The sequence below is a fragment of the Falco biarmicus genome, chromosome 3 (genome assembly GCF_023638135.1).
Source record: "Falco biarmicus isolate bFalBia1 chromosome 3, bFalBia1.pri, whole genome shotgun sequence".
Classification (NCBI taxonomy): domain Eukaryota; kingdom Metazoa; phylum Chordata; class Aves; order Falconiformes; family Falconidae; genus Falco; species Falco biarmicus.
Window position 1 is genome coordinate 117,184,570 of NC_079290.1, and position 18,402 is coordinate 117,202,971.

The 18,402-nt window shown below is 62.6% G+C and overlaps 2 protein-coding genes across 2 annotated transcripts; one reads left to right on the top strand and one right to left on the bottom strand.

Annotated features, from left to right (window-relative positions):
- The first annotated feature begins 915 nt into the window (after positions 1 to 915).
- Positions 916 to 4,263, top strand: PEF1 (penta-EF-hand domain containing 1). The gene is given in 6 exon segments (XM_056332108.1): positions 916 to 1,031; positions 1,166 to 1,340; positions 1,905 to 2,060; positions 2,594 to 2,737; positions 3,273 to 3,442; positions 3,444 to 4,263. Coding segments are annotated over 6 exon segments (726 nt in total). The 5' UTR covers positions 916 to 1,010; the 3' UTR covers positions 3,504 to 4,263.
- Positions 4,264 to 9,200: 4,937 nt separating this feature from the next.
- TINAGL1 (tubulointerstitial nephritis antigen like 1) lies at positions 9,201 to 17,902 on the bottom strand. The gene is given in 17 exon segments (XM_056332111.1): positions 9,201 to 10,173; positions 10,175 to 10,201; positions 10,364 to 10,377; positions 10,380 to 10,408; positions 10,846 to 10,969; positions 11,470 to 11,515; positions 11,835 to 12,018; positions 12,230 to 12,300; positions 12,302 to 12,358; positions 12,360 to 12,424; positions 12,594 to 12,666; positions 12,668 to 12,718; positions 13,824 to 13,938; positions 14,032 to 14,124; positions 15,943 to 16,006; positions 16,803 to 17,134; positions 17,784 to 17,902. Coding segments are annotated over 16 exon segments (1,428 nt in total). The 5' UTR covers positions 17,104 to 17,134; positions 17,784 to 17,902; the 3' UTR covers positions 9,201 to 10,059.
- Between the last annotated feature and the right edge of the window lie 500 nt (positions 17,903 to 18,402).

An 18,402-nucleotide genomic window follows, 5' to 3' on the forward strand; every position in this document is an offset into this window, starting at 1 on the left:
CCATGTAGCCAGCCATGTTCCCAGCCCTGACCCCAGCCATCTCCCCAGCCCTGTCCATGTCCCCACTCCTGTCCCCAGCCCTGTCCATGTCCCCAGTCCTAGTCCCATGTCCCCACCCCTAGTCCCATGTCCCCACTCCTGTCCCCAGCCCTAGTCCCATGTCCCCACTCCTGTCCCCAGCCCTGTCCATGTCCCCAGCCCTAGTCCCATGTCCCCACTCCTGTCCCCAGCCCTGTCCATGTCCCCAGCCCTAGTCCCATGTCCCCACTCCTGTCCCCAGCCCTAGTCCCATGTCCCCACTCCTGTCTCCAGCCCTGTCCATGTCCCCAGCCCTAGTCCCATGTCCCCACTCCTGTCCCCAGCCCTAGTCCCATGTCCCCATTCCTGTCCCCAGCCCTGTCCCCGAGGGACACTGCTCTGCCCAGCCCTGCAGCCCCCGCCCAGCACACAGGGCCGAGGCCACCTTGACCGGGGGGATGGTGCCCTCGAGCCCCCTGCGGCCTTGGGCCTGATGGGGGGGGGTGTTCCTGGGGGATCTCAGCCCTGATCCTGGGGAGATCCCAGCCATGATTTGGGGGGATCCTAGACCAGTCGCTGGGAAAATCCCGGCCCTGATCCCAGGGGATCCCAGAGCAGCTCCTGGGAAGACCCCAGCTCTGATGCTGGGAGGATCGCAGCCCTGCTCTTGGGCTGATCCCAGCCCTGCCTCTGGGGAGATCCCGGACCAGCTCCCGGGGAGATCCCAGTCCCACTCCTAGCGGGATGCCGGTCCTGATCTTGGGGGGTTCCCGGCCCCGCTCCCGGGTGGATCCCGGCCCCTCCCGAGCGGCCGCTGCGGGACACACGGCGCCCGACCACGCTCCGAGCTCGGTGCTCCCTCAGCGCTTCCGGACACGCCCTTCCGGCGCGACACTGCGCCCTTCCTGCCGCCCCGCCCACCCGCGCTCCGCAGCCAATGAGCGCGCGAGGCGACAGTGACGGGGGCGGGGCCGGCGGGCGGTAGCTGTGCGATGGCGGCGTACCCGGGGCAGGTGGGGCCGCGGTGGGGCCGGGGCGGCGGGGCCGGGGGGCGGGCCGGGGGGCGCGGATTGCGGAGCGGGGGCCGGGGTGAGGGGCGGCGCACGGGCCGGTACCGGTGGCACACCGGGCTCTGTCCCGTCCCCAGGGCTTCCCCGGCGCAGGACAGGCCCCCGGCGCGCCCCCGGCCGGCCCCTACCCCGGGGGTCCCTACGGACAGCCCCCCCCCGGGGGTCCCTACGGACAGCCCCCCCCCGGGGGTCCCTACGGACAGCCCTACGGCGGCCCCCAACCCGGGCCCTACGGAGGGGCGGCTCCCGCAGGTGAGTGGGGGGGTCCTTGTGGGGTGTACCCGCCCCCCTGGGTGACCCCGGGACGGGGGTGCGGGGTCGGGGGTGCGGAAGGGTCCCCCGGCCCGGCCCCACCGGTGTGCCGGCCCCGGTCCGTGCCAGGAGGGCTTGGCCTGGCACCCCTCGCTCGGCTGAATTCAGCGTGTAAGTGAAACCGAAAAGTCCCGGTTTATTATTTGGAAATCCCGAGGAGGAGCAGGAGGAGGAGGAGGAGCAGGAGGAAGGTGCGGAAGAGACCGCACCCCGGCGCGCCAGCAAAGAAACTTCTCAGCCACGCACCTGCCTCCAGGCCCGGGCCGGGGCTGGTGGGGCGCTCCCCGGTCCCACGCTGCACCCGCAGCCTGACTCACGCCTCCCCCTTCCCCGGGCCCTGTAACCCGTTCTCCCGGCATCACCCGGCTGGAAAAGCTCCTTAGCACAGAGGTGCTGACAGGCTCCTGGGTGTTGGCTGCGTCCCTGTGAGCCGTCCCCAGGGCCGGAGCAGCCAGCAGCCTCTCTGAGGGAGGTGGCAGCTGCTGATGGCCTCCCCCCGCACAGGTAATGCCCCCCCGGGTGTGGACCCGGAGGCCTTCACCTGGTTCCAGGCGGTCGATGCCGATCACAGCGGGTACATCTCCGTGAAGGAGCTGAAGCAGGCACTGCTCAACTCCAACTGGTCGACATTCAACGATGAGACCTGCCTGCTGATGATAAGTGAGTCTGGGCGCTCCTTGCCCTCCTGCTCTTTAAGCTGATCTGTTTGAGACGTGCCTCTGTCGGGGTGAAGCCCGGGCTGCGTTCCCCTGTTACCTGGGCATCCCTTGCCTGAGCAGCTCTCTGGAGCGAGAGCTGAGCAACAGAGCAGCTCCGAGCACCCTTTTGGTGGAGAAGATGAGGCAGGGGGGTAAAATGCTGCTTGGGAAAGGGAATCCAGCTCTGCATGAGGCCGAGTGAGCCCCTGCTCCCGGAGAGGTAGGGAGGAAAGGGAGGGAGAGCTTCGGTAGAGAGCCAGAGTCACCCCGTTCGCCTGCTGGCCCCAGCATTGGGGTTTGGTGCCATTTCCTACCAGCCTGCTGGGGATGGTGTGGTCCTTGTTGATCGCAGTCCTGGTGAGGGAGGGCTTTTGGGGCCAGAGCAGGGTGCCAGGGAGCCATGGCACAGATCATGGGCTCTCTCAGAGTTTCTACAGCATGTCCTTGCTCTACTCCTTACTGCCCTGCTGCTGCTCTTCGCTCCTTCCTCCCCAGACATGTTCGATAAGACCAGGTCGGGACGCATAGACGTGTATGGCTTCTCAGCTTTGCTGCGCTTCATCCAGCAGTGGAAGAACCTCTTCCAGCAGTACGACAGGGACCAGTCAGGCTCCATCAGCTTCAACGAGCTCCAGCAAGGTGGGCAAGGGGCAGAGACACCAACCTGGCCTTACCGAGCTCCCCGGGGATTGCTGTCTGGCTCTGCTTGGTGTTTATTTCCAGCCTGGTCTGGTGACTCCTGGCACCGTCCCTGCAGCAGGGTTGGGGGTGTCTGAGCTCCTCCCTTGCAGCCTGGGCTGCGGTCCATGCCTGTTGCTGTGCTGGTACCTGCTGTGCTGGCTAAACCGGCTGTGGCAGAGCTGGTGCTGAGTCTTCCCATGGGACAGTTCCTTCCTTAAGGAAACCTAAGATGCCCCCTCAAATGGCGTGTGGGTAGAGCCTGTTTTTCGGGAGGAGCTCTTGGGTGTGTGTGTCTGATGAAGGGGAGAAATGTCTGGAATTCGTGCCTTGGTTTGGTTCCTCCCTCTGGAGAGCCCTGCCCGTGCACACCCACAGCTGAAGTGAACACCGTGAGGCGGTGGGAGATGGGGGGTGTGCCATCGCAGGGGAGAGAGGGCACAGCCTCTCTCCCTCCTGTCAGGAGAGTTTAATCTTGAGTGTTTCTTGCTCCCAGCTTTCTCCCAGATGGGCTATAACCTGAGCCCCCAGTTTAGCCAGCTGCTGATGGCCCGCTACGCCCAGCGATCCTCCAACCCCAGCATCCAGCTCGACCGCTTCATTCAGGTCTGCATGCAGCTCCAGAGCATGACCGATGCTTTCCGCGAGAAGGACACGGGGCTGGTGTGGCAACGCGCGGCTGAGCTATGAGGACTTCCTCACAATGGTTGTGACTCGCATGATGTGATGCTCTCGGCGGAGGGCTGGGAGCTGGCTGGGAGCTCTGCGGGGCTCTCTGGAAGCAGCAGCCATCCTCAGCCTCATGCTGGGATGTGGCTGAGCCTCCCAAAGAGTGAGCTGTTTGCCCCGGCCAGCTTTCCAGCCTGCTGCTGAGTAGCCCACAGTGCTGCTGGGGCCCTCCCAGCTTCAATTCCCTGTCCCCACTCAACGGCAGTGGGTGTCTCCACGCCAAACTGGAACCCGGTTCTGGGGCCATGCCACAGGGTGGGACAGCCAAACCAGTTGCCTGTGCCATGCCTCCCAGGGAGTGCTTCGATCCCTTGCCAGACACAAAATGATATTTCAATCCCACCTGGCCTGTCCCTCTGCTTGGCGGGATGTCTGCAGTGGAAACAGCCCTGTCTCAGCACACTTCTGGAGGTTCTCTGGTGACCAAGAGCTGAGCCTTCATTAGAAAAGCAGAAGGAAGGGCACAAGTGATGGCAGAGCTCATCCTTCCTTGCCTCGCAGACTGCCCCTCCTCACTGGGAGCACGTCCAGTCCCTCGGCCGTGCTGGAAATGCTCCGGCTTTCCCGGGGTCTGAGCCCTGTTTCTCTCCGGGCTGCTGGAATGGGCCACATTGCTGCTGCAGTCCCACACAGATCGTCAAACCTCCCTCTTGTTGCCAATCTCTGTTTTGCTTCACATCTTGCCTGCTGGAGCCAAACTCAGAAACAGTTTAGAGCTTATTTTTACAGCGTTTGAATTAAAGGCAATGTGCACTGGCTGTGGAGTGGTTTGTGTTCACAGAGCGGCTGGTGGGGACACTGCCCTGCCCTCCCGTCACCCCCCGGGGCCAGCAGCCGCGCTGGGTGCGGGGTGGGGACATGTCCTGTGCCTGTACCCCTGCTCTGGGTGCTGCTCTCAGGGCTCGATACACTTTCCTGGAGTTAATTCTTACACATTTTGTGTCAGCTTACAGAAAATAAGGTGCTGGCGTCTCTTGCTGAGCTACGACCAGGAATGTAAAGATTTGACCAATGCAAAAGTTTTTTTTTCCTTTGGTTTTAGAATGAAGTCCAGGTGATTATCCTTTAATTGGCCTCACTGAGAAATCTCTGAGATGCTTTTTGAGAGACACGTTGCTATATTTGAAGGAATTTTTAGGTAGGAAAGTAGTTAAAAGACCCAGTAACTTACCGGCTGCTCTTAGAAGCAACAACCAGATGTGTTTTCCTCCACTTCAGCCAAAGGCAGGACTTTTTGTTCTGGAGCATCACTCGTCGTTCCAGCAATACTTCTCATCGTCTTCTGTTGAGTCAGAGCTGCCCAGCCTCTCGAGAGGAGAGGTTTTTAAAGCGGAGGCGGTGGGGGCTGGCCCCCCTCTCCCGTACTGTCACCCATGCTGTGGCTGTCAGCACCCGTGCAGGCTGTCACCCCTCCTGGGCAGGGCTGTTGTGCAGCTGCAGGGATGACGGTGGGGTTGTGACCCCCGCCAGTGAGTCTGTGTATAGGCGTATATGTGTGTAGATATATATATAAATACCCAGAGAAGTGTCTCTGTAGGGACAGACACCCCTGTATACACACACCCACCCTTGTGCATATATAAATATAATAATCCACACCCTGTGTGTATGCATCTGTACACAAACACCACACGCACACACGCGCTTACTGACACTGTGTGTATATGGTGTGGTGAACATGTATATACACACGTATAGAGAAAGGTGTGTGTATATATACACACTGTGTATATATACACTCTCTGTGTGTGTATACACACAGTGTGTATATATGCACTCTGTGTGTGTGTGTATATATATATACACGGGGTGTGTGTATACATACACTCTGTGTATCTGTATACTCTGTGTGTATATACACACACACAGTAACAGATACCCCTGATTGTATATATATATGTATAGATACACACGCAGCATGCACACACACACGCTAACAGGCACTCCTGTATATATACATGCTTACTGACACCCACGTACACATATACACACACTGACACTGATGCTTATATAAACACACCCCACAGTGCCTGCATTAGACACCCCTAGGTGTGTATGTATATATCCAGGGTAAGACACCCCTGTGTGCCTATAGATATACTCACTAATAGACACCCCCATGTAGACACGTGCACACACTAACAGACACCCCAAATACATAGTAACAGCTACCATGTGTGTGTGTTTGGACACAGACTCTAAGATACCCTTGTGCGTGCCTGTACACACAGTAACACTTCATATACATACATATATACACCTCCAACAACTTTGCACACACACATGTATTCACACCCCGGCACTAACAGCCACCCCGTGCGTACACAGATACACACAGCCCTTGGGTACACACGTGTGGCCACCCTGTGCCTGTACCTAGAGAGACACCTGTCTTGGGGTGTATGTGCACACAGGCAATGCTTTTGTACACACACACTAGCAGACACTGCTGGTTGTGAATTTTTGAGGGTGATATATATACATACACACCCCAACAGGCACTGCTGCTTGTGTTTTTTAGATAATATATACATGCACATATAGTAACAGGCACTGCTGGCTGTGGTTTTTAGATATATACACACACCAACAGGAACTGCTGGTTGTGTCTTTTAGGTATATATGCACACACATACAGTAATAGACACTGCTGGTTGTATTTTTTAGAGCTATATATACACACACACACTCTCTAACAGACACTGCTAGTTGTGGGTTTTTTTATGCATATATATATATACACACACACACACACAAAGACACTTTTTACAAAATTATGGATATAGTGCACACACACACACAAACAGCCATTGTGTGTGTCTGTGTACCTTTGCACACTCTGTGTGTGTGGCTGTGCACTGTGTGTGCATGTGTGCCTGTACATACCCTCTGTGTGTATGTGCGTGTGTACCTGTGCACACTCTGTGTGTGTGTGCGCGCACACCTGTGTGTGGGTGCCTGTGCACACTGTGCATGCCTGTACACACCGTGTGTGTCTGTGTGTGTGTGTACCTGTGCATGTCTGTGTCTGCACATACCCTCTGTGTGTGTGCATCTGTGCAAACTGTGCGTGCCTGTACATACGGGGGGGGTGTGTGTGTGTACCTGTGCACACTCTGTGTGTGAGTGCACACCTGTGTGTGCATGCCCATGCACACTGTGCATGCCTGTACATACCGTGTGTGTGTGTGTGTGTGTGTACCTGTGCATGTCTGTGTCTGCACATACCCTGTGTGTGTGTGTGTGTGTGCACCTGTGCACACTGTGCGTGCCTGTACATACTGTGTGTGTGTGTACCTGTGTACCTGTGCACACTCTGTGTGTGAGTGCACACCTCTGTGTGTGTGCCTGTGCACACTGTGCGTGCCTGTACATACTGTGTGTGTGTACCTGTGCATGTCTGTGTCTGCACATACCTTCTGTGTGTGTGTATCTGTGCACACTGTGCGTGCCTGTACATACGGGGTGGTGTGTGTGTGTGTACCTGTGCACACTCTGTGTGTGAGTGCACACCTGTGTGTGTGTGCCTGTGCACACTGTGCGTGCCTGTACATACTGTGTGTGTGTGTACCTGTGCATGTCTGTGTCTGCACATACCCTGTGTGTGTGTGTGTGTGCACCTGTGCACACTGTGCGTGCCTGTAAATACTCTGTGTGTGTGTGTGTGTGTGTTGTGTACCTGTGCACACTCTGTGTGTGAGTGCACACCTGTGTGTGCGTGCCCATGCACACTGTGCATGCCTGTACATACTGTGTGTGTGTGTATACCTGTGCATGTCTGTGTCTGCACATACCCTGTGTGTGTGTGTGTGTGTACCTGTGCACACTGTGCGTGCCTGTACATACGGGCTCTGTGTGTGTGTGTGTGTGTGTGTACCTGTGCACACTCTGTGTGAGTGCACACCTGTGTGTGTGTGTGTGTGCCTGTGCACACTGTGCGTGCCTGTACATACTGTGTGTGTGTGTGTACCTCTGCATGTCTGTGTCTGCACATACCCTCTGTGTGTGTGTGTCTGTGCACACTGTGCGTGCCTGTACATACGGTGTGTGTGTGTGTACCTGTGCACACTCTGTGTGTGAGTGCACACCTGTGTGTGTGTGCCTGTGCACACTGTGCGTGCCTGTACATACTGTGTGTGTGTACCTGTGTACCTGTGCACACTCTGTGTGTGAGTGCACACCTCTGTGTGTGTGCCTGTGCACACTGTGCGTGCCTGTACATACTGTGTGTGTGTGTACCTGTGCATGTCTGTGTCTGCACATACCCTCTGTGTTGTGTGTGTGTGTGTGCATCTGTGCACACTGTGCGTGCCTGTACATACGGGGTGTGTGTGTGCCTGTGCACACTCTGTGTGTGAGTGCACACCTGTGTTTGTGTGTGCCTGTGCACACTGTGCGTGTCTGTACATACTGTGTGTGTGTGTGTACCTGTGCATGTCTGTGTCTGCACATACCCTCTGTGTGTGTGTGTGTGTGTGTGTGTGTGTGTGCATCTGTGCGCACTGTGCGTGCCTGTACATACGGGGTGTGTGTGTGTGTGTGTGTGTGTGTGTACCTGTGCACACTCTGTGTGTGAGTGCACACCTGTGTGTGTGTGCCTGTGCACACTGTGCGTGCCTGTACATACTGTGTGTGTGTGTACCTGTGCATGTCTGTGTCTGCACATACCCTGTGTGTGTGTGTGTGTGTGCACCTGTGCACACTGTGCGTGCCTGTAAATACTCTGTGTGTGTGTGTGTGTGTGTGTACCTGTGCACACTCTGTGTGTGAGTGCACACCTGTGTGTGTGTGTGCCTGTGCACACTGTGCGTGTCTGTACATACTGTGTGTGTGTACCTGTGCATGTCTGTGTCTGCACATACCCTGTGTGTGTGTGTGTGTGTGTGTGTGTGCGCGCATCTGTGCACACTGTGCGTGCCTGTACATACGGGGTGTGTGTGTGTACCTGTGCACACTCTGTGTGTGAGTGCACACCTGTGTGTGTGTGCCTGTGCACACTGTGCGTGTCTGTACATACTGTGTGTGTGTACCTGTGCATGTCTGTGTCTGCACATACCCTCTGTGTGTGTGTGTATGTGCATCTGTGCACACTGTGCGTGCCTGCAAATACTCTGTGTGTGTGTGTGTGCGTGTGTACACCTGTGCACACTCCGTGTGTGCGTGCCTCTGCACGCTGTCCGTGCTTGTACACACCGTGTGTGGTGCAGGTGCAGGCCGCCACCACCAGGTGGCGCCCCACCTCCGCAGTGTGGGTGCCCCCGGGGCGGGGGCGCAGGGAGCGCGAGCCCGCGCAGCACATACCTCCGAGAGAGAAGCAGCCGCGGTGGCACACCTGGCAGTGGTGGCATCCTTGGCTGTGTGGTGGCACTCCTGGCACGCCTGGCCGTGGGTGTCTGTGGTGGCACACAGGCTGTGGTGGCACTCCTGGCTGCCAGGTGGCTGTTGGTGGCACTGCTGACTATGGGATGGCTGCGTGGTGGCACTGCTGGCCCCGGTGGCCTGTGTGGCTGCACGTGTCCACGGCGCGTCCAGCGCTGGCCGCGGTCACGGCGATGCCGGAAGGTGCACAATGAGCGGGGCCTTATCTCACCCCACAGCCCTTCCCGGGGCCACGGCTGGGCCCCCCCGGGCCAGGGCAGGCAGGGGGCAGCGGGGCCACGTGCCCCCACCCCCAAGGAGCACACCCTCCTGGCAGTCAGGCTTCAATAAGTTTATTTACAAATAATAAAAAGCAAAATAAATACGAAGTCTTAAAAGTACAGCCCTGGGGAGGTCGGGGGCGGGGGGGGGTCAGACTCTGCTGATGTGTGGTCCCAAGTTGTGGCCCCACCAGGACGGGGACACTGCAGGGCTGAGCCCCGCGCCCCCCCCCCCCCATCCCCACAGTCCCCAGAGGGGGTGGGTAGGGGGCCATAGCACCATAGGAAGGGGCAGGGGGGACAGTGGGGGCACCCTCCTGACCCCCAGCGCCAACACCCAGCCCTGGGGGGCACTGGTGAACCCCCCCGGCACCGCTGGGTTATTTCACTCCTCTGGCTCCAGGGCGGCCGTGGGGGGGGGGGGGGGGGGGGGGCAGCAGCTCAGGGGGGGGAGGATCCCTGGGGGTCCCAGCAGTGTGCCCCCAGCCCCACACACGTGCCAGCAGCAGGGGGGGGAGGGGGGGTTGAAGCTCCCAGTGCTGGCTGGGGCCGGGGGGGAGCAGCCAGCTTTGAAGAGCCCCCGGCAGCCACCGAAGCCGAGCCGAGCCCGGGGGCGGGGGGATTAGCGGGTAAATCCACGGGCACCCCCGGCCACATGCCCCGTGCACGCACCGCTGCACCCAGCCGCCACGTCAGCACAGGGGGGGCACGCAGCCCCCCAGGGATGGGGACCCAGGGGACAGTCCCATGCCCTTGGCTGGCGGCACAGGGCTGCGTGGCAGGGGAGGGGGTGTCCCACCCCCACGGGTACCCCCAGGAGGGGACGGAGGGGCTTGCGGTGCTGGGCAGGGCCATCGTGGGGACAAGGACATCTGCAGGGCTGGGGGGCCCCGGGGTGGGAGGGCTGTGGGGGGGTCACTTGTGGGGCATGTCCTCCATGCTGACGCGGCCCCAGACGCCCACCACAAAGGTCTCCACCTCGCACTCGTTGACGCCGCGGGCGATGCGAAAGTGGCCGCCCTCGCCCCACCGCTGTGCCCCAGGAGTTGGCTGCGGTCTGTGGAAGGGACAGGGGACACAGCTCAGTGTTGGGGTGCCCGGCTGGACCTCCCCTCCAACCCCGAGCTGGATCCCACCCGGGCACGGGAGAAAGCAGCCCTGGCACCCACCCACCTCCATAAAAAGTCCCGACGAACTCGTGACACCCACCAACACTCACCCAGTATTTTTGATCTGGCCATCAGGCAACTGCTCTTCTCCCCACCTGCAGCAGGAGAGAAGGCTAGTGAGGGGGGGGGGTCCCCAGGCACCCCTCGGCTGCACCCCCATCCTGCCCAGCACCAGGTGCTGTGTGGACCCCACTCACTTCCCAGCCCCGGCACCTCCCCGAGGGCCAGGCTGAGAGATTTACACCCACTCCCAAAACACAGGCAGGTACGTCCAGCCGTGGGGCAGAGGAAGGAGCACAGGGCAGCTGGCCCCGCTCCCCTCCTCGGGCTCTGCCCCTCCAGCCCCCCTCCCTCCCCTGATGGGGCTGAGCACCACACACTCATGTCACTTGTGGCCACAGCCCTGGCACGAGCATCAGCCCCCTCCTTCCCTCCCTGCTTCCTCTCTCTGCCTAGAGGAAAGGGACGCCTTTCCTTCCCCACTTCTCCCACCCAGAGCGGGACCCCCCACAGCCCCCCACCCCCCACCTACCCGGTGATTTTGACCGAATGGGTCCCATGTCTCTGGTGCTTCGGCCCCTTCCCCTCAGCCACTGGTGTGTGCCGATAGATCCCGCTTTTGTACATGAAGAAATCCTCGTGCACCTCCAGGATGGCTGCAGGAAGGGGGGAGAGGGTCTGGGGATGCTGCCTGTGTCCCCAGGGATGGGGTGCTGAGCCCCCGGGGCCCCACGTCCCCCAGGGTGGAGGATACAGGCACCAGGGACACAGGGCATCGCCTGGGAGGAGGGAAGGCAGCGGCCGGATCCTCCCACAGGCAATGTGACAAGACTCAGCAGAGGATTAAAAAAATAATCATAAAGTAAAATAAAACCAACTGCCGAGACGGAGATTAAATCTCAGGAGTTAATGAGCAACAAGTGCCCACTGGTGTGGGCAGCTGACGGGCACCCCGGGGCCGGCGAGAGCACGGCGCTGCCCGGGCACGCAGCTAAACATTAAGCAGGGAGAGCAGCTGAGGTGGGGGGTCCTGTCCCCCACGCTGGCCCCCAGCCCCAGGCAGGGTGGCTTCACCCCCCCCCACCTTGTCCCCCCTCCAGCCATTGCAGCACTCAGCTTTGGGGTCTGCGGGTGGGTGCCCACGCCGGCTCCCTACCTTGCACGGGGCCATTCTCCAGCAGCTCCTTCATGATCTCCTTCTCCTGCAAGCACAGAGCTGGGTGGTACCAGGGCTGGGACCCCCGGCACTGCGCCCCCCCCCCCCCCCCCCCCCCCCCCCCGCCCGGGGATGCAGGCAGAGGCCGCTTAGGCACCCACGGGTGGGTGTTGTGGAGATGCTGGGTGGAGTGCAGCTCCCCTGCGAGCTCCACAGCAGGTTTTTCCCAGCTTCGTTTCCAAACTTGGCTTTTCCAGGCAAACCCACGCCGAGCCAAGCCCCTTCCCGCTCCCCACACCAAACGGCTCCCGCTTCGCCCACGCCGGCGGCTCGGCCCATCCCGGCCCCATCCCACGGGCACTCACGCTGGAGGAGAGGCGGTAGGCAGGGGTGGACTGGTAAATCTCGTTGGCGTGGGTCTGGGGGTTGGGGCAGCGCGCGGTCGCCTGCCGCTTGCCCCTGCCCGTGGAGCGGCTGTGCATCATGCAGGGCTGTGCCGCCGGCTGGCTCTCCTGGCTGGTGAAGGGGTAGCACTCATCCGTCACCACCCTGGGCAGAGGGACAAGGACATGAGGAAGGACCATCCCCATCCCTACCCTGACCCCCACTCCCATCCCTGAACCCCACTCTCCATCCTGCCTGGGCTGGCCCCCCTCAGTGCTCACCTGCCCAAGGGACAGCCCTGGGGGCAGCATGTGCACGGGGCACCCCAGGCTCTTGCCCCCCAGGGGAAGAAGGACTTTGAACCCCCTTATCCCACCCATCCCGCCTCTGCCCCCCTGCCCCATCCCCGCTCACCCTCGCCGGCGGGAGGTACCACCAGGCACCGTCCCAGCCGCCCCTCCGCTGCAGCCCCCCGCTGGTTGCGCGTGTCGCAGGACAGGAGGTGTTTGGGGTGACAGGGCGGGTGTCATGTGTCCCATGGAGTGGATAGAGATGCGGTCCGAGGCGACAGCTAGGAGCGAGCAGGGTGTCAGGGAGGGGCGGCTGCTCCCCCAGGTCCTGTCCCGCTCCCCAGCCCCACAGCGACAGGTTTAGTCTCTGTCCCCACCAGCCATCCCACCCCACCCACACCCCCCCCACCCCCATCCCATCCCACCCCCATCCCCCCACCCCCATCTCACCTGCCGTAGAAAAGGCCCAGGAACCAGCGCAGTTGCCCTGGTCCAAGGGCTCGTGGATCATCCCCGGCCACTTTCGCGGCTGCATCGAAGTGGCGAGGCAGCACCTCGTTGGAGTCCATGTTCATCTGCGGAGGCAGAGCCGAGGGGTGCTCAGTGCACAGGGACCCCGTCTCCTTCCCCCTGCCCCACCACAGCCCACCCACAGCATTTCCCACCCTCCGAGCAGGGTCCCAGCCGGCATTAGCATCCCCCAGCCCCACTGCAGGACCCTCAGGACAGGGGACACCCATATGCAGCACCTCCCACCCTCCAAGCAGGGTCCCAGCTGGCCTTAGCGTCCCCCAGCCCCGCTGCAGGATCCTTCAGGACAGGGACACCCGTAGTCCTCGGCAAGTACGATGAGGATTTGGTTGCCCCCTTGTCCCAGAGGAGCCAGATCCCTCAACTTTCACTAAATTTGGGCTCCTCAACCCCAGTAGCTCCTCATGCAACAACAGCACCCCAGTGCCCTGTCTCTGCCCCACCCGCAGGTGGCACGGCGCTGGGCGCCTCAAGCCCCTCATTGTGGCCTCTGGTCAGCTCTCGCCCAGCCACTGGCTCATGCGCAGCCTTTCCACCCTTCGAGGGGGACAGTGCCCCCCCACGCCTTCCTGGCGAGGACGTGGCCATGACACCGCCTTATCCTACTGCAGGAAGCGTCTCTAAAATTAAACCTCACTGGGAGTCAACGTCACGGCACTGGGAGTCAAGGTCACGGCACCGGGTGTGCACTGCGTGCGATGCTCGCTCCCCACCAGCACCCATGGGACCCCCCGGCCGCTGCCCACCCCGAAGGGGGGCTGGTTTTGGGGGCAGCCCGGGGGCAGGAGGAGGCACCCCACTCGCAAAGCGCTGGCGCTGCCGGCTCTGCCGACTCAGCAGCTGTGGGGCTGGCTTTCCGATGGGAAACCGGCACGGAGGAGCGGGGGAAAAAACAACACTGGCAGCCTGGGGATTGTCAGGGGGAATTTGCTGAGCTGCTGTCTCCAAACACAAGGGCTGCCCGCGACACCCACCCAGCATGGCCCCTTCCCTGCCTCCCCCCCCCAGTACAGAGCCCCCTCCCAGGGACGAGGACAGGGCGGGGACATCACTAGCTAAGGCGATGGTGAATCATTGGGTCAAGCCATAGGACAGGCAGGCTCAGCCCTTGGCGTGCCTCAGTTTCCCCTTGCATCTGTGGTGACTCACCTGCATCTCGTTCATGTTCATGACGGTGGGAGAGGGCCGGAACGTGCCCAGGCGGTGCCGGATCCCATCCTCCAGCGTCATGCCCCAAAACTGGCTGTAGTTGGCGGCTCTCCAGCTGCATGGGAGGAGGGGGACAGGTCAGGGGTGCCCCAGAAAGCACCAAGGGGTGAAGCGTCCCTTCCCCATCCTCCCAGTGCCTGGTCCTTACCCATAATTGCCCTTGTTGATGGCGTCGATCAGCTCCCCATCCATCAGGCAGGCATGGTCTTCACACTGCCACTGCCCGTTGGGGCTGCAGGTGCTGCAGAAGGGACAGCACCGAAGAGAACCGTCAGCCGCGGAGGTACGGTGTCCCTTGGGGTGACCAGGGGGATCCCAGGTGCCAGGGTCCTGCTGCCATTGCGGCCAGCCAGCAAGGGGCCAGGGCTACTCCTGCACCAGGGTCTGGGGGTCACACTGTGGCTTGGCACCGCGGGATGGGGTGTAGCTGGGCCAGGAGCGGGTGGGCAGCCCTCTGCGTGGGCCTGGGGGCTGTCGTGTCCCCCCAGCCCGGGTCCCCACAGGAGCCCAGAGGGTAGATAGAGCACGGGACAGAAAATCAGCTGAAAAGCAGCCAGGCCTGCAGACAGCAGAGCAGGGCTTGGACGCCAGCCTGGGGAGGGGATTCGGGGCTGGCTGTCCCCCAGCCAGGGGCGAGCTGCTCTGACCAGGTTAGCTGGGAGCCCTGCAGCACCCACAGGGAGAACCGGGGCAGGGGGTGGCTGGAGGGGATGTGCCGGGTCCGGGTCCCCCTGGGAAGCCCTGGGCTGTGCTCCCCTCTGGGAGCTGAGCAATGCTTGGCACGCTCCCTCCTGCCCGCTGAGCTCCGGCACACTCTTCCCTTTTAAGGAGCCGTGCAAGGCCGGAGCTGTGTCCTGCCAGCCTGGCCCCGATCCTGCCAGCGGCACCTGCACCCCCACACTCACGCCCTCCCCATCCCCAAGCGCTGCCGGCGCTGCGCTGGTGACCCCACACCTGGCTGTTAAATCCCTGGGGACTCCCACGGGAGCACCTTGGGGTGCAGCCAGCTGGGTGCCCATGGTAGCCCCCTCCACTTCACCCTGGCAATGCATTTGCCCCCTGCCAACCCCCCCAAGACCCCACGGGAGCCAAGCAGGGACAAGGTCTGGGGTGAAGAGCTGCAGAAATTGCTGCTTTGCAGGCGCCAAGTGCGGGGGAAGGTTTTGGCAAGAAGAGCCTCAGCCCCCAAGGGCCAGCACTGCTGGAGAAGGGATGCTTTCCCAGCAGCTGGGACCAGTCATGCCAGTGCAGGGCTTGGGGACATCGACCTCCCCTCAGGGTTCGGGGTCATCCGCCAGCCCAGTGTGTCTTGGCGCCACGGTCCCAGAGAAACGCTGGGCAGCACTGGGGCTTCGGGGAGGGCTTGAGCTGGCTTTGCAAGCGCACACGCCTGCACACACATGCACACACACGTGCTTATGCCCTCACACATGCCCCAGACGGAGCCTTTGATTTCCCTTATCTACCGCATCGCTGCGAGGCAGCCAGCCCTGCTGTGTTTGCTCCTTGTCTACGGGCAGATCTGCGCCCGCAGGTTCCCCGATCCCCCACCTCCAGGATGCCATTAATACCACCACGTTCCGGATAAACCCTGCACTGCTCGCTAACACAGACGGACGGGTTGCTTGCACCCAAGCAAGCAGCAGGGCTGGACTCTTGCTGCCTGGCACCGAGCCACCGTGGCTGCCAGGTGCAAACACATGCCGTCAGGCTTGGGCAAGCTGGGCTCGGACCAATGGGGCCAGAAAATCCGCGGCAGCGCCAGGGTCATAGAGGCAGCCCGCAGCCAGCCTGGCCGCACGCTAACCTGGTGGAGCCAGCGGCTCCCACAAAGGCATGCACTGAAATTTGGGAGTGGCTCAAGGCCCCGGGCTCTTTGCTTGGAATATGCCGGAACAAAGGCACCTGGCACCAGCCCTTGCCACCCAGCTCGGGCCCTGCGCTCCCGCCGTACCGGCTGAGGGTAGCCCTGGTGTCTGTGGCCCCCCAGCACCCTTCTGCTGGGCAAGCAGCGTGCCCGGCTGTGCCCGCATGGCACGGGGAGCATGGCGGCACTCACCACAGGTTGCAGTTCTCCTGGTAGGTGGCTCCAGTAGGGTAGCTGCGGCTGGCGCGGGCACAGCCTGGGTGGGAGACAGGAGAGCCTTGGTCAGCGCCTGGGGTCTTACCAGCATCCCCATGGTTCCAGGGGGGGAAACATGGGGAAAATAAATGTGGTTCTTAAAGCCAGGCAGGTGCCCAGCTGCATCTTGGTCATGTTCAAGTTCATGACCAGCTCGCACCCCACAGCGCAGGGTGGGAGCAGGGCTGGCTCGGCACCGGGAGGGTTAACCATGGGGTTGTGTGTGGGGCTGCTGAGCAGAGCCAGGCTCGCACACCCAGCCTGGCGGGACGGGGATAAAGGGGCCAGTTGTACCCAGGAGCTGGCTCTGCTCTGCAGGGACTTCTTAGAGAGCCTTGTGCTGTGCGGCGGGGGCTGCCCGTGCCCCCTTCTCGCCCCCGTCGGCCCTGCCTGTCCCAGCTGCCAGGCGGGTTGAGTCAGGGCCAGCATCTGCCTGCCCCAGACATGACATGGGAAGCTGGGATGGAGTCCCCCCCACGCTCCTGCTCTGCCCCACAGGTATGCACCGCTGGAGCTGCCCCTCCGCCCCACACAGCCCTGCCCGTGGGGAGGCACAGAGGATGGGCTGTGGGGCTCCGGGCTGCTCCCAGCCCCATTCCTGGCAGCCCAGCCACTTTCTAGGAGTTTCCGCAGCTCCGAAGCAGCTCTGCAGCGAAAGCAGGGCTGTGGGGTGCTACACCCAGCTGTGTTCACCCCCCTGAGGGGCACCAGTGGCATTACCCAGCACCTTGGACACCCCAGAGCTGGCCTCTGGCACCGCAAAGACCCCTGCCCGGCTGGGCTGGGGGCTGCCTCACCTGGGGCTTTAGGGAAGGGGGCAGGGATGCCCAGGCAGTATTCCCAGAAGTCAGGGCAGCAGTCGGAGACGGTGCGGTTGCAGAAAAGGTCGCAGTAGCAGAGGGTGTCGTGGTAGGGCACGGTGCAGCCGTCGTCGCGGCCGTGGCAGCAGACGTCCCCTTGCTGGCAGTAGGACCCACCGGCATCGTAGACCCCATGCTCGTACAAGCCGGGGGCCAGCTCCCGGCGGGTGCGTACCCGGGAAGCCAGGGCCACCTGGGCCAGCAGCCAGAGGCACAGCAGGGCCCGCAGCAGGCGCATGCTGCCACCAATGTCCCCAGACCTGCAGCCGCTGCAGGGAGGGCAGTGAGCGGGTTGGGGGGGCAGCTGGGGGTCCTGCGGGCACCCTACGCCAGTCCCATCTCGTGGGGTCGCCCACCCTGACCGGCCCATGGAGCCCCCACCTTGCCCTCCCGCCGGGATGCTCAAAATCTTCACGTTTTTTAACTCCCTTTGCGACCACCCTGGCTCTGGGGACCCTCAGCGCGATGCTCCAAAACACCGGCTTCCCCCCAGGTGCCCACTCCCCGGGTGGCCGAGCGGCCCCGTGCCCACCCACACCTGAACCCCCACCTCCAACTGGAAAACCCCAGTGGGATGGGGCTCCCCATGGCACCCAGGGGGGCTGCCTGGACCCCCTGCTTCCAGCCCCGGTGCCGGTCCCCGCCGGGGCTCCCCATGGCACCCAGGGGGGTTGCCCGGACCCCCCTCTCCCAGCCCCGGTGACCGTCCCTGCCGAGGCTCCCCATGACACCCGAGGGGGGCTGCCCGGACCCCCGCTCAGTCCCCGGCGCCGCCAAGGCGCAGGCGGTGCGATTTGCTGCCCGGTCTCAGCCCGCGGGGTCGGGGCGGGGGGTGATGGTGGTGCTGGGGGCTCGGGGTGGGGTGGGGGGTGGGGATGCCAGGGGGCACGACCCTCGCCCATCCCCGCTGCCCCGTACCTGCCGCGCCCGCCGCTCCGCGCCGCCGCCGAGCGTCTCCTCCGCGCCCGCCGCTCCTTATAGCCGCGCCCCGGCCGGGGGGGCGTGGGGAGGTGCCGGGGGCAGCCGCGGGCGGAGCGGAGCCCAGCGGGGCGGGGGTCGAGCCCCGGGGCGGGGGGTGGGTTTGTGCTGGGAGACCGCGGCCCGGACGCCCCGTGCCCGAGGACCCCGGCGGCACCTGGTCCCCCGTGGGGCCGGGGGTCCCCCCGGCTCCTACACGTGCTGGGGGGTCCCGGCAGTGCTGCTCCATCCGGGGGCTCCCTCCGCTGGCTGGGGCAGGGTGTGGGGAGGGGGGCTGCGTGCCCACCCCCTTCCAGCACCCCAGCTGCCATGTGGACAGCTGGATGCCAGCGAGACGGGGGCATCCCGTCACAGCCCAGGGCACGGAGTCGGTGCCACTTGGAGCCCCCCCTGCCAGCATCCAGCCAGCTGCTCGTAGGCCGGGGAGGGGGGGTCTTGGCTGCCCCACAGGCTCCGGTTCCCTCTGCAGCACCGGTACTTGCTGTGGGGCTCCAGCTGCCCACGCCAGGGCTCCAGCTGCCCACCCCGAGGCTCTGCCCACCCCCCCGGAGCTCCGGCT